Source organism: Lactuca sativa, chromosome 3, assembly GCF_002870075.4.
Source record: "Lactuca sativa cultivar Salinas chromosome 3, Lsat_Salinas_v11, whole genome shotgun sequence".
Taxonomy (NCBI): Eukaryota; Viridiplantae; Streptophyta; class Magnoliopsida; order Asterales; family Asteraceae; genus Lactuca; species Lactuca sativa.
This window is the reverse complement of record NC_056625.2, coordinates 45,466,845-45,479,096: the sequence shown is the minus strand read 5'-3', so window position 1 is coordinate 45,479,096 and position 12,252 is coordinate 45,466,845. Positions and strand designations below refer to the sequence as shown.

The window sequence follows — 12,252 nt, the reverse complement described above, 5'->3', positions numbered from 1 at the left end:
ATGATACACGCTTGTTCTTGATATTTTGGAGGCCCTGCGCAAAAAATAAATTAAGGCCTCATACATTTTTTTATAAAATATTATTAAGGAAATTTCTTCCCTCTAAAAACGAAAAGAGTCAACTAGTTTAACAAACACAATTTCTAATGTTAATAGTATAAATGAGCTTTGTAACATGCAATTATACTTTAATTAATATATTATTATTATTGTCTTCTAATTTTTTTAGTAACATAATATTAAAGAAAATTCTCCATCGTATGCCCCTTACGATTGGAGACCCCATGTCACCGCACATCCGCATGACCCCTAGGACTGCCATTGATGATGAGACCAACTTTCATGCACCCAATACAAGCCTCCCTCTTGTAGGTAGCTAGTATGATTACAACTTAACTTTTCAACAACTTAAGCTTCACTTACATAAATAAATCATGCTCCAGTCTTTTTAAAGTCATCACCAGTGATCCATTGGTAATCTAAGACCTGTTTGATATAATGTGTGTGTTAGTGTGTATATGTATGATCTTGTCGTTGTATAAGAACTTAAAACAAAATGAATTCAACCTCAACCTCAATAAAACTCATTACGAAAATGCTAATGTTAATCAATTTAAGTGAATCCCAATGTATAAAAATAAGAAAAAAAACAATGTGGTCAGTCCATCCAAGGCTTAAAAATATGTCTTAGGTAGTAGTGCTTTTCGAACAAAGGTTAAAAGTTAAAACTTAAACCATACATGGTTTCCAGAATAATGTAATTTAAGAAAAATATCGATTCTGTTTTTGATTAAAAGTACATTATCGTTTTGGGTTAAATAAAAGTACATTGTTGTTTTTGGTTAAAAATATATGTATGCTGTTTTGATTTAAAAATATAAACATGTTGCTATTTTTATTTAATTTTTCTAATTTTACAATCTTAAAAGTAATAATAAAAAGAATCCCGCGACATAGTTACCTTGTTTTGCTTGCCATAACCCATTAGGAGGTAAAGTAATTCAAGTAATACAATCATAAAAATAATAAAGATCACAAGTATCCTTGTCTTCTTTCTATATCAGATTCTCTAAACAGATAAAACAATAATACAATTTCTAGATGCATGTTCAAGAGCAATAATTTATTATATTTTAGTACATAAATGAGATGTATTGACCAAATTGAAATATACAAGGAGTGTAATTGAATTCCATTCCATTTCCTTAATTTCTTCTGTTCGTACACTATGGAAATGGAAAAAGAAACGATAACAATTCAACAAGGAAGGTATGTATTTATGCTTACATTATAAATCCAATTATTGTTATTTTGAGATTTTTACACCTAACACCTTCTTTACCTCTTTTAGGGCATTTATAACATCATAATATAACTATGGCAACCAACAAGTGGTATATAATAATGACAAATGATAACAGTGGGAAAAACCCTGAATATGCTATCTTATTTTTGCGTTGTCCAAGAATGACTTCATATATTGTTTTAGTGCATATCATGTAGTTTAAAATGGAGTAGATGAGCAACTTTAATCTTAAGCAAATCAAGTTCATGGAAAAGGAACAAGTATCCCTAATTGGCGTGTCAAATTGGTTGTTGTAGGCAAAGTAGATGAAACTGATTTGAGATTTGAAACACATGAAGTGGATTAGAAAATATGAAAGTTATGAGGTGTGTCTGGCTCTAAAAAGATCCGAAAGCAAAGAGCTTGGTAATTCTCGAGAAACTATTGGAGTAGGTTCTAATGAAGCTTCAAGACGATTATGTTGAAACTAACAAGTGTACAAGATAACAACTTGGAGCTTGTTGGATACAACATAAGATCAAAAGAAACAGAAAAAGACAAGAAAGCTTATAATGAAGAAGTGAATAATGAGGTGACAAATGTTCAATCTTTAAAAAAACATGAAAAAAGATTTTGTGTCATATTAAAAAAAAATGACTTTAAAAGAAAGGATCACCCATAGATATATCATTATATATCTACTTAGCACATATGCAACTAGACAGGTTTTTATAAAGTTTATTTTTCTTGAATTTGAGAAATAAGTGGTTTACTTGGCTGAAATTGAATAGGAAGCTGAGAAGTAACATCTTTTCAATGAAATTTGCACTATTCGCCTAAAAAGAAAACAATTTTTTTCCGAAAGTACAATGTAGTATATATAGTAAGGAAAAAAGTGGAAAGTAGAATGCTAAAATAGGGTAGATTTTCTAAAGTACAATGTCGTAATTGAAAAACAATTGGAAGTACAACGATGTAATGGAAAGAAACGAAAGTAGGATGTTATAATTAATAAACAAGTATATGAAAGTACATTGTTATTTCTTCTCTTTCCATGTATGTATCATTATATGAACAAATTGAAGTTAATAACTCTATTTACCTATGTAAGGGAAAAGAAAATTTAGGATATTGTATCTTCTTTTGAGGCATGCAAATCACATCATGTACATGCTACTAATAAAAGGCTACATACATCACATATGGATTTTACCATTACTTCCCAATTTGAAAGGTAACTAAGCATTTTGTTTAAGTACCACTTTAAGCTGCCATTAATCTAATGAATTATTAAAATAATGATTTTCCTATTTAGTCATCAGCAACAACTGCTTATCACATCTAACTTTAGCTAACCACCATAAGAGCGCGTGTTCATTTTTTTTTTATTATTATTTACAACCATCTCTCTTATGAACTCATCAGGATGAAGTGTGCAAGCGTGCTTAATTTTTTTTAAAATCCCACCTTTTGAGATGATATATCTTAACTCTTAATTGGTAATTTTTGTAAATATGCATATTAAGTTCAGTGAATTTGTGGTTTGTGGGAAACATATTAAAATCCCACATTTTGTTGTTTTTTGTTTCTGTTTGGAAATTATTTGTTATAAGGAAACCATAAGTTTAAAATTTTACATTTATTATATTAATCTATTTATATGGTTTGAACCTGAAATCATAATCGAAAAACCACGGGTCTAACCCTCAAGCCGCTCACCCTTGAAATCAAAATTTCTTTCATCAATCTTGAACTTTTGTCATAGTTAAGGGGCTCATTTATCATATTATTTTAACGAAGGGTGTTGATAGAAAATGAAGAAGATTTTCGGGAAAACCCTTCTTAAAACCTAGGACCTGCAACTAGTAGCCGGAGGAAAAGATAGATGGAGACGGCGGCGATTGGCGTGACTGAGATAGAAGGAAGGGGAAGGGCAATGGTGGCTCTACGCCCTTTAAAAGGAGGTGAAATCGTTCTCAGGGACTCCCCTATTGTTCTTTACTCTGCTCTTCCTTTTCACTCGGACGATCACCAGAAAAACAACAATTGCTACTGCTCCCATTGCTTCACCAGCATCTCACAGCAGCCGCAAAACGTCTCTTGCTCCACCTGCGGATCCCGATTCTGTACCTTCGAATGCCAATCCGTCGCTTCCACCACCTCCCACACCCCGTGGGTCTGCCAAGCGCTAATACGGCTCCGGCAATACTTTTCCGACCACCATCAACCACTAGACCTCCAGCTCCAGGCTCGTTTTCTGGTTTCTGCTTACAACCTCGCACGTGTCTCCCCAGATAGGTTTCGGATGTTGTCGTCCCTTCAAGGATCCGTTCCTTCTCAGCCCGATGCGGATTCCTCTGCGACCTTTCTCCATTCGCTTATCTCTTCCATCTGCCCACCTCCGCCCCTCGAATTAGGGTTTTCTTTGGAATTAACTTCTGTTCTGCTGGCCAAGGACAAGCTCAACGCCTTCGGATTAATGGAACCTTTTTCAGAAGAAAGGGAAGGGAGATCCGTCAGGGCATACGGGATCTATCCAATGGCATCTTTCTTCAACCATGATTGCCTTCCAAATGCTTGCAGGTTTGATTATATTGATGTTGCTGGATCGGCCTCAGGTAACAACACTGACATCACCATTAGAATGATCCATGATGTCCCGCAAGAAAGGGAAATCTGTTTGAGTTATTTCCCAGTGAATCTTAAGTACGCAGAACGTCAGAAGAGTCTCAGGGATGATTACGGGTTCCTATGTGACTGTGATCGATGCAAGGTGGAGGCGAATTGGTCTGAAAGCGACGATGATGGATTAGAAGTTGATGCCATTGATGAAGAAGAAGATGAGGACACCTCCGGTGTTATGGATGAGGACCCTGATGAACAAATGCAAGATGAAGAAGACACTGATGCGATGAAAGGAGAAGATGACTTTCCTCATGCTTATTTCTTCCTGACTTACATGTGTGATCGAAAGAACTGTTGGGGCACATTGGCTCCCCTGCCTCCATCTGTTACCACAACTCCTAGCGTAATGGAGTGTAATCTTTGTGGAACCTGTAAAAATCTTGATCAGGTATGAATATGATGCAATTTATTAGTATAAAGTTGGGTTTTTGATTAAATGTGTTTACCCATCTTGTTGACTAAAAGAATGAAAATTAAAAGTTAAAAGTTCTTGGTGAATGTTGTATTGGTCTTTTAAGAAAAATTGTCGCTTTGAGTATCTTCCAACTAAAGATTTGTTGTGTAACATGGTATAATCTATCCGTCATGGATTGTAAGGTCACCTTGTATTCATGAAAAATACCTAATAAAAGAGAACATGTGAAGAAGGTTATGTTTGATCATTGTAAACTTGTGCTGATGCTTTTTCTTGTCTTGATGTTTTCAAGAACCATGCAACTTGTAAAATAGCAACATACTTTACTCTAGACCAATACGAGAAATATACTTTATTTTTTTTACCCATAAGAATATGTATTTTCATTTATTTACTGATAATACCTACATAACATGAAAATTCTAAAATGCTTACAAGTGATAGATTATATATTGTTATTATTGGTAAAGAAATGTAAGTACATTGTTGTTAGGGTAAAGAAATATAAGTATATATTGCTATTTTCTGGGTAATAAATAAAGTATATTTTTTAAGTTTTCAGGTTGCATATTGCTATTATTGGTGATAAATATAAATATGATACCGTTATGAGTAAAAGACAATATAAACACATTGCTATTGATAACGAGCGTAAAGTACGTTGCTATTTCCTTGCAATTTCTTACAAGAATCTGTACAAAGGAACGATCAGAATGCAAACTTAGACTTCATCCATGTGCTTAAGCCAATTTCCAATATTTACATTTTGGCTACTGATTTTTGTACTTTCAAAGTTTTTCATCCCTTTCATTTAAAGGGATAATGACTTGAAAGGGTAACGAACTTTTCACTTTGTTGAACTTTATTTTTTTGCTTGATTTACCCTTGAATTATTTGAAATTGTTCATATTTTAACCTTATGACTGGTTACAACCAACCGGTCATAAGGGTAAAAGATGAACAATTTCAAATAATTTAGGGGTAAATCAAGCATGGAAAAATGTCAATGACTATATAAAGTATTCATCAAGGGGTAATATGGTCATTTATCACCATTCATCACTGGCGGTTAAAGATATAATTAAACAATACTGTTTCATTCAAATATGAACTCAGACATAAATTCTAACCAAGTCAACAACTATCAAATGACCATTCACTCTCAAATATAAAGATTTTTCTCAATCCTTCCACTCACATCACTAAGCTATTTGTCGACGAAGAAGAATATAAGATGATGTGAAGAAGAATCCTACCTAACCCTATAGTATAGTGCTCAATATCTCATATTGGGACGAACAAATGAGTGAATGGGTAATAGAAAATTCTAATTTCCCTAATTTTCTCAATGCTATTAAACTTAAGGTTTTTCTTTGTAACTTAATATTCACCAATGTAGGAATCAAGTAATTGATCATTATCCACTAAAAAAAAAAACAAACAAAATACGTTATTGTCGGGTACACGGGACCAATCTTCTACTACATGGTTCAACTCAATACTAAAATAGCTTGTATTTAGGCAAAATTCTCATTGAATAGGAAGCTTTCGTTAAGCCATCCTAAAATATACATCTTATGGTAGAAGGACATTGACACCATCTTTATATACATGACATTTCGATTCTCACCGGAGAGATACAAAAGATAAAAATCTAGTCTTGCATGCTTGGGACAAAATGGTGTATGATCAAAAGAATTGAATGTGTCTAAACACATGTAGCTTTTTATAAGAAATTATTAATATTCTTTGGATTCACCCAATGTTTGGGCTCCAATGGAGCTAGGATATAAAATTAGGGAAGAACCGGGTAAAATATTGATCACTAAACTCAAAAGACCGGCCCATTTTCGAAGTAGGTGATTAGAATGTTATGGTGACTATTGACTGCACCACATATGCCATAAAGCTCTTTCTATTACCCATCTCACATGTTTCTATTATCAGATTTCTACATTATGCTTTTATTTACTCATTTGATTGTAATTATGGTTTTCCTTGTGTTACATAGATGAATGTATATGAATCGTCTTGTAAAAAACAACTAAATCATGGCGTTGTAAGGGAGGAATGGATAAGTCGGAAGGGTGGTGGCATGTTGAGCCCATTCTTTTTATAAAATTATAAGTAACAAATAAGTAATAAAAAATTAGAAAATATGGATAAAGATAGAAGAGTCCTTTAATGTATGATAGAGACAATGTGGAACAAAATAAAGTTTAAGAATCCCTTCGATTGAAAAAAAATCATGAAGAATATCCTAAACTAAACGGATCATTCATATAATTTAATAAATTTAATATCAAATATAAAAGTTGAGTTATAAACATAAAAGATTTAAATACCAAATATACCAAAAAAAACCATGGTTACTTTTGTATAACTGTACCCACTTGTTGTTGCCCTAAGACAAGGCCCAAGGATTAAGGTTGGCCCGTGAACGACATAGTTTATCTTTTTGGGTTGAGTCTGTTGGGGGTGGGCCTGCCTGATACTGGCGCGAAAATTTCCCGCCAAGACTTGTATGACCTAAAAGGGGAGTAGTGCAGAGGAGAGCTCACACTCACAGAACAACGCAGGAGAGCGGACGAAATGGCGGGAGAAAATGCCGGAGGAGAAAACCGTCCTACTCAGTCGCCAGCTTCATCAGATCAAGGCGGTAACCCAAATTCCAGTCAATTTAATGGGAATCCACCGTCTACACCAGATTCTCCCACCTCTGCTGGATTTAACACAGATCAGCTTCCCTTCAATAGCCGTACCTCAGAGAATTACTCTGATTTCGACGACGATGAGGCTGCCGTTGATCCAAATATCATCAGGGATGAGCTTGATGATGGCGACGAGGATGAAGGGGAAGGTGAAGATCTTTTCAACGACAATTACATAGAGTAAGTTGTTTCTTCATTTTACCACCGTTTTTTTTTTCTTGCAGTATTTGTGTTATTCACAGACAGTTAAGTCTCTCTTTTTTCGCCGTATAGTGATTACCGGAGAATGGATGAACATGATCAATACGAGTCGGTTGGGCTGGACGATTCTCTGGAGGACGAGAGAGATTTGGATCAGATTATGGCAGATCGTAGGGCTGCAGAGATTGAGCTTGATACCAGGGAGGGTGTTGCGTCAAGGGCAAAGCTCCCCCATCTTCTCAACGACCAAGGTCAGTTAGGGTTTCTGATTTTGTGCTGTTTTATTTCCAGACCTTTTAATAATAAAGTATTGTCACTTAAATCTCCAAGTTTACTTTTTGTTTCTGGTCTACGGGTTGTAATGATTTATTTTTAGATTGCTATAAATGATATGTATTTCACATAGTTAACCAGAACACTACACCTATCTGTAAGGTGTTCATAATACTAAAGATTAGTAGCCATTTGCTTTTCATATCTGATTTCTTGGAGAACTATGTTTTAACTTTCTCTGGTTATCAAATGCTTGTTAACCATTTTTGGTCATGATTCATGAATTACACTTGTAAGCCTATATTAGGGATATGAATACCTAAACAAGGTTCAATTTTGTACTTTTGGTTACAGATACCGATGATGATAGCTACAGACCTTCAAAAAGAACTAGAGCTCCTCCTGGTCCACGTGGTGGCGATGACACTGATGCAATGCAAAGTTCTCCTGGCAGATCACAAAGGATTAACTCAGGAGAGGATGTTCCCATGACTGATGCGACAGATGATGACCAGTATGAGGTGCCCCTTTTCTATCTTATTTGAGTTCACGTTTCTCATTCATTAATCAGAAGTATCTCATCTTACAAATCATAGTCTGAACTATCATTTCTTGGCATTTCTATGTAGGATGATGAAAACGATGAAGGTGAGTTTGAGATGTACCGAGTTCAGGGAACACTTAGGGAATGGGTTACTAGAGATGAAGTACGCCGCTTTATTGCCAAGAAGTTCAAAGAGTTCATCCTTACTTATGAGAACCCAAAAAATGAAAACCATGATTTATTATATCTCAACCAGATAAATGAGATGGTGTCAGGTAAAGTGTCTCACTTTTGCCTAGCTTTTAACTTAGTAAAAGTTCCCAATGTGATAAAGTTATTCATATTTGCAGCCAACAAGTGCAGTCTGGAGATTGATTACAAACAGTTTATCTATATCCACCCAAATATCGCCATCTGGCTTGCAGATGCACCCCAATCTGTTCTTGAAGTCATGGAGGAAGTTGCTAATAAAGTTGTGTTCAGTATACATTCAAACTACAAAAGTATCCACCAGAAAATCTATGTCAGGGTAACCAACCTACCTGTTTATGATCAAATTCGCAACATAAGGTATGACATAACCTTATTGGTTGATTAAAAGCTGCTATATGTTAACTGAAATATACCCCATTTGGTAACATTCTTGAATGTTTCTCACAGGCAAATCCATTTAAACACAATGATCCGTATAGGAGGAGTTGTGACCCGAAGATCAGGAGTTTTTCCTCAGTTGCAGCAAGTGAAGTATGATTGTAACAAATGTGGAACAGTTTTAGGGCCTTTTATCCAAAATTCATATTCAGAAGTGAGAGTTGGGTCATGCCCAGAATGCCAATCAAAGGGTCCATTCACTGTCAACATTGAGCAGGTAACATGAAAAAGTATCTATATATACACTTATTAGTAAACATGACAAAGTAAGCTATATACACTATACTGATATATTTATATACTGTTTTGATTGTTACAGACTATATACAGAAATTACCAAAAGCTAACCCTTCAAGAAAGCCCTGGAATTGTTCCAGCTGGCAGATTGCCAAGACACAAGGAAGTCATACTTTTGAATGATCTGATTGATTGTGCTCGCCCTGGAGAAGAGATTGTACTATTCTTATTCTACCCTTTTGTTATATGCCTTGGTTTATTAACCTCATATCAGTAAACACCTAAACATTCTCTTCTTTTTTACTTTTCTTAAAACTTTACAGGAAGTCACAGGCATCTACACAAACAACTTTGACTTGTCTTTAAATACAAAAAACGGGTTTCCTGTGTTTGCCACAGTTATTGAAGCGAACCATGTTACAAAAAAACAAGACCTGTTTTCAGCCTATAAACTCACTGAAGAAGACAAGCAAGAAATTCATAAGTTGGCTAAAGATCCAAGAATTGGAGAAAGGGTATGTTTTTGTATTCTTGTTTACCAAAAGTTTTAGAAAAATACATTCTTACTCATTTTATTTTTGTTATTAATGAGCAGATAGTTAAGTCAATTGCCCCATCAATCTATGGACATGAAGACATAAAGACTGCAATAGCTCTTGCAATGTTTGGAGGACAAGAGAAGAATGTGAATGGGAAACACAGACTGCGTGGAGACATAAATGTTTTGCTGTTGGGTGATCCTGGAACTGCAAAATCCCAGTTTCTTAAGTAAGCATTTTTTTTTCTTCCCAAATTAAATCTTTATCAAAAACAGGCTTAATAATATATATATTTTTTTCAAGATATGTTGAGAAAACTGGACAAAGGGCAGTTTACACAACTGGAAAAGGAGCTTCTGCTGTAGGACTTACAGCAGCAGTCCACAAGGATCCAGTCACTAGAGAATGGACTCTTGAAGGAGGGGCTCTTGTTCTTGCTGATAAGGGTATATGTCTCATAGATGAATTCGACAAAATGAATGACCAAGATAGGTAACAAACATTCCTTTTGTTTATATTTTTTTAAATTTCCAATTAAAAATATATATTCAATTTTGACATTTGTTGACAGGGTAAGTATCCATGAAGCCATGGAACAGCAAAGTATCAGCATATCAAAAGCTGGAATAGTAACTTCTCTTCAAGCTCGTTGCTCTGTGATTGCTGCTGCTAATCCAATTGGAGGAAGATATGATTCCTCAAAAAACTTTTCACAAAATGTTGAGCTAACAGATCCCATTGTCTCAAGATTCGATGTTCTCTGTGTTGTAAAGGTTATACCTAATATCATTATAACCTTTTTTATTTTTTCATGTCTAATAACTTAATATACCAATATATATATATATATATATATATATATATATATATATATATATTAACAAACATGGTTTAATACAAATACAGGATGTGGTTGACCCTGTGATGGATGAAATGCTTGCTAAGTTTGTGGTTGATAGTCACTTCAAATCCCAAGCCAAAGGGTCCAACTTGGATGACAAATCCATGAACAATTCCCAAGAAGACATTGATGCCTCTGCCATGATGATGGATCCTGAGGTACCACAAAAATGACACAACTGCCCTTAGCTTTTGTGTTTTTTTTTTTTTTTTTTGATTTATTAAAGTTTGTTTTTTATTCAGATACTTCCTCAAGACATGCTGAAGAAGTACATCACGTTTGCGAAATTACACATCTTCCCAAAACTGCATGATGCTGATTTGGACAAACTTACACAAGTTTATGCTGAATTACGAAGAGAATCATCGGTAAGTTTTGTGATTTAATTTTTTTTTTATTTTTTTGGGTTAAAATGTTAAAATGTAATGTATGTTAATGCAATGTGTAGCATGGACAAGGGGTACCAATAGCAGTGAGACACATAGAATCAATGATAAGAATGTCGGAAGCTCATGCAAGAATGCATTTGAGGTCAAATGTGATTCAAGAAGATGTTGACATGGCCATTCGTGTCTTGCTTGACTCATTCATTTCCACACAGAAGTTTGGCGTGCAAAAGGCTTTACAGAAGGTAATTTTTTTTTTTGTTTCTACCTTTAAGATGTCTTTTTTTAAAAATAAAAATAAAAATAAAAACTGTGGGTGATGCAGAGCTTTAAGAAGTATATGACATACAAGAAAGATTTCAATAGGCTCGTGTTGCTTAAGTTGAATGAGTTGGTGAAGGAGGCTTTGCACTTTGAAGAGATTGTTTCTGGGACAAGAAAAAATGTTGGGTATATTGATGTCAAGGTGGAGGAGTTGCAAAGCAAGGTATGTATGCCATGTGTATATATCAATACCATGTATGCATGATGTATGTATGCTGACTGATTGTGGATGATGTGTGTTTGTGTGCAGGTTTCGGATCTTGGAATTACGGATTTGAAACCGTTTTTTACGAGTGCAGATTTTCTTAAAGGCAACTTTCAATTGGATGAAGAACGTGGTCTGATAAGGCATCATATGACCTTGTAGGAATTAAGATACGAGGAACTGTTTTTTTTTTTTTTAAGCATGTGGTTTCTTTGTGTTTCAAGTATTTAATTTAACTTATGACCGACTATTCAATGATAGATGATACACTTTTGCTAATTCACATGCTTGCATATTAGACAGGTTCTCTTTTATGGATTTATTTTACTTCTTTTATTTTCTTATGCAAAATGGAAATTATTAGTTCTATGATTCGGAAATGCTAATGTTCATTTTTTTATTAAAATTGAACAGTAACTTTTGAATGCTTTTGTAATGTATGTTTGGATATGGCTAAATTACAAAAAGGATAAATATATATTTAACATTTTTCTAATTTGGATAAGATAACGTAACATCAATAGAGTATATTTTCTTGAGCACCCCTCTCCAAGTTACACCTTACAATCTCTGAAGTTTTGAGTAGAATGTTCTAAAGATATATGTAACTGGAAATCCTTATCAAAAGATCTGATTCAAAACCATTCGAAATTTTAGATATTTGAAAATTTGAATATCCAAAAATCAGATTTGATATCCGAAATATTTGTTTTTTAGTTATTTTTAATATTTATGATTTTATAATATAATAGATCTGAAGAGTTAGGCTTAGATTGTTTTTTATAATAAGGTTATTGAAAACCTATTTTCTATTCTAGTGTTTGTTTCAAAAGTATTTACCATATTAATATTTCTTTCTATTTTTCTTTACTTCTATTTTTTTAATGTTTGTTTA

The 12,252-nt window shown here is 34.1% G+C and overlaps 2 protein-coding genes across 2 annotated transcripts; both read left to right on the top strand.

The window, feature by feature from the left end:
• The first annotated feature begins 3,138 nt into the window (after positions 1-3,138).
• LOC111912364 (histone-lysine N-methyltransferase ASHR2) lies at positions 3,139-4,632 on the top strand. The gene has a single exon (XM_023908095.3). The coding sequence runs from the start codon at positions 3,171-3,173 to the stop codon at positions 4,362-4,364; it is 1,194 nt and encodes a 397-aa protein (XP_023763863.1). The 5' UTR covers positions 3,139-3,170; the 3' UTR covers positions 4,365-4,632.
• Positions 4,633-6,936: 2,304 nt separating this feature from the next.
• Positions 6,937-11,636, top strand: LOC111912362 (DNA replication licensing factor MCM2). The gene is made up of 16 exons (XM_023908094.2): positions 6,937-7,276; positions 7,370-7,548; positions 7,925-8,091; positions 8,200-8,389; positions 8,465-8,684; positions 8,775-8,982; positions 9,085-9,219; positions 9,326-9,517; positions 9,598-9,770; positions 9,845-10,033; positions 10,113-10,314; positions 10,448-10,600; positions 10,685-10,810; positions 10,891-11,073; positions 11,154-11,315; positions 11,403-11,636. Exons 1-16 carry the CDS (start codon positions 6,978-6,980, stop codon positions 11,517-11,519), a joined length of 2,895 nt encoding a protein of 964 aa, XP_023763862.1. The 5' UTR covers positions 6,937-6,977; the 3' UTR covers positions 11,520-11,636.
• The last annotated feature ends 616 nt before the right edge of the window (positions 11,637-12,252 follow it).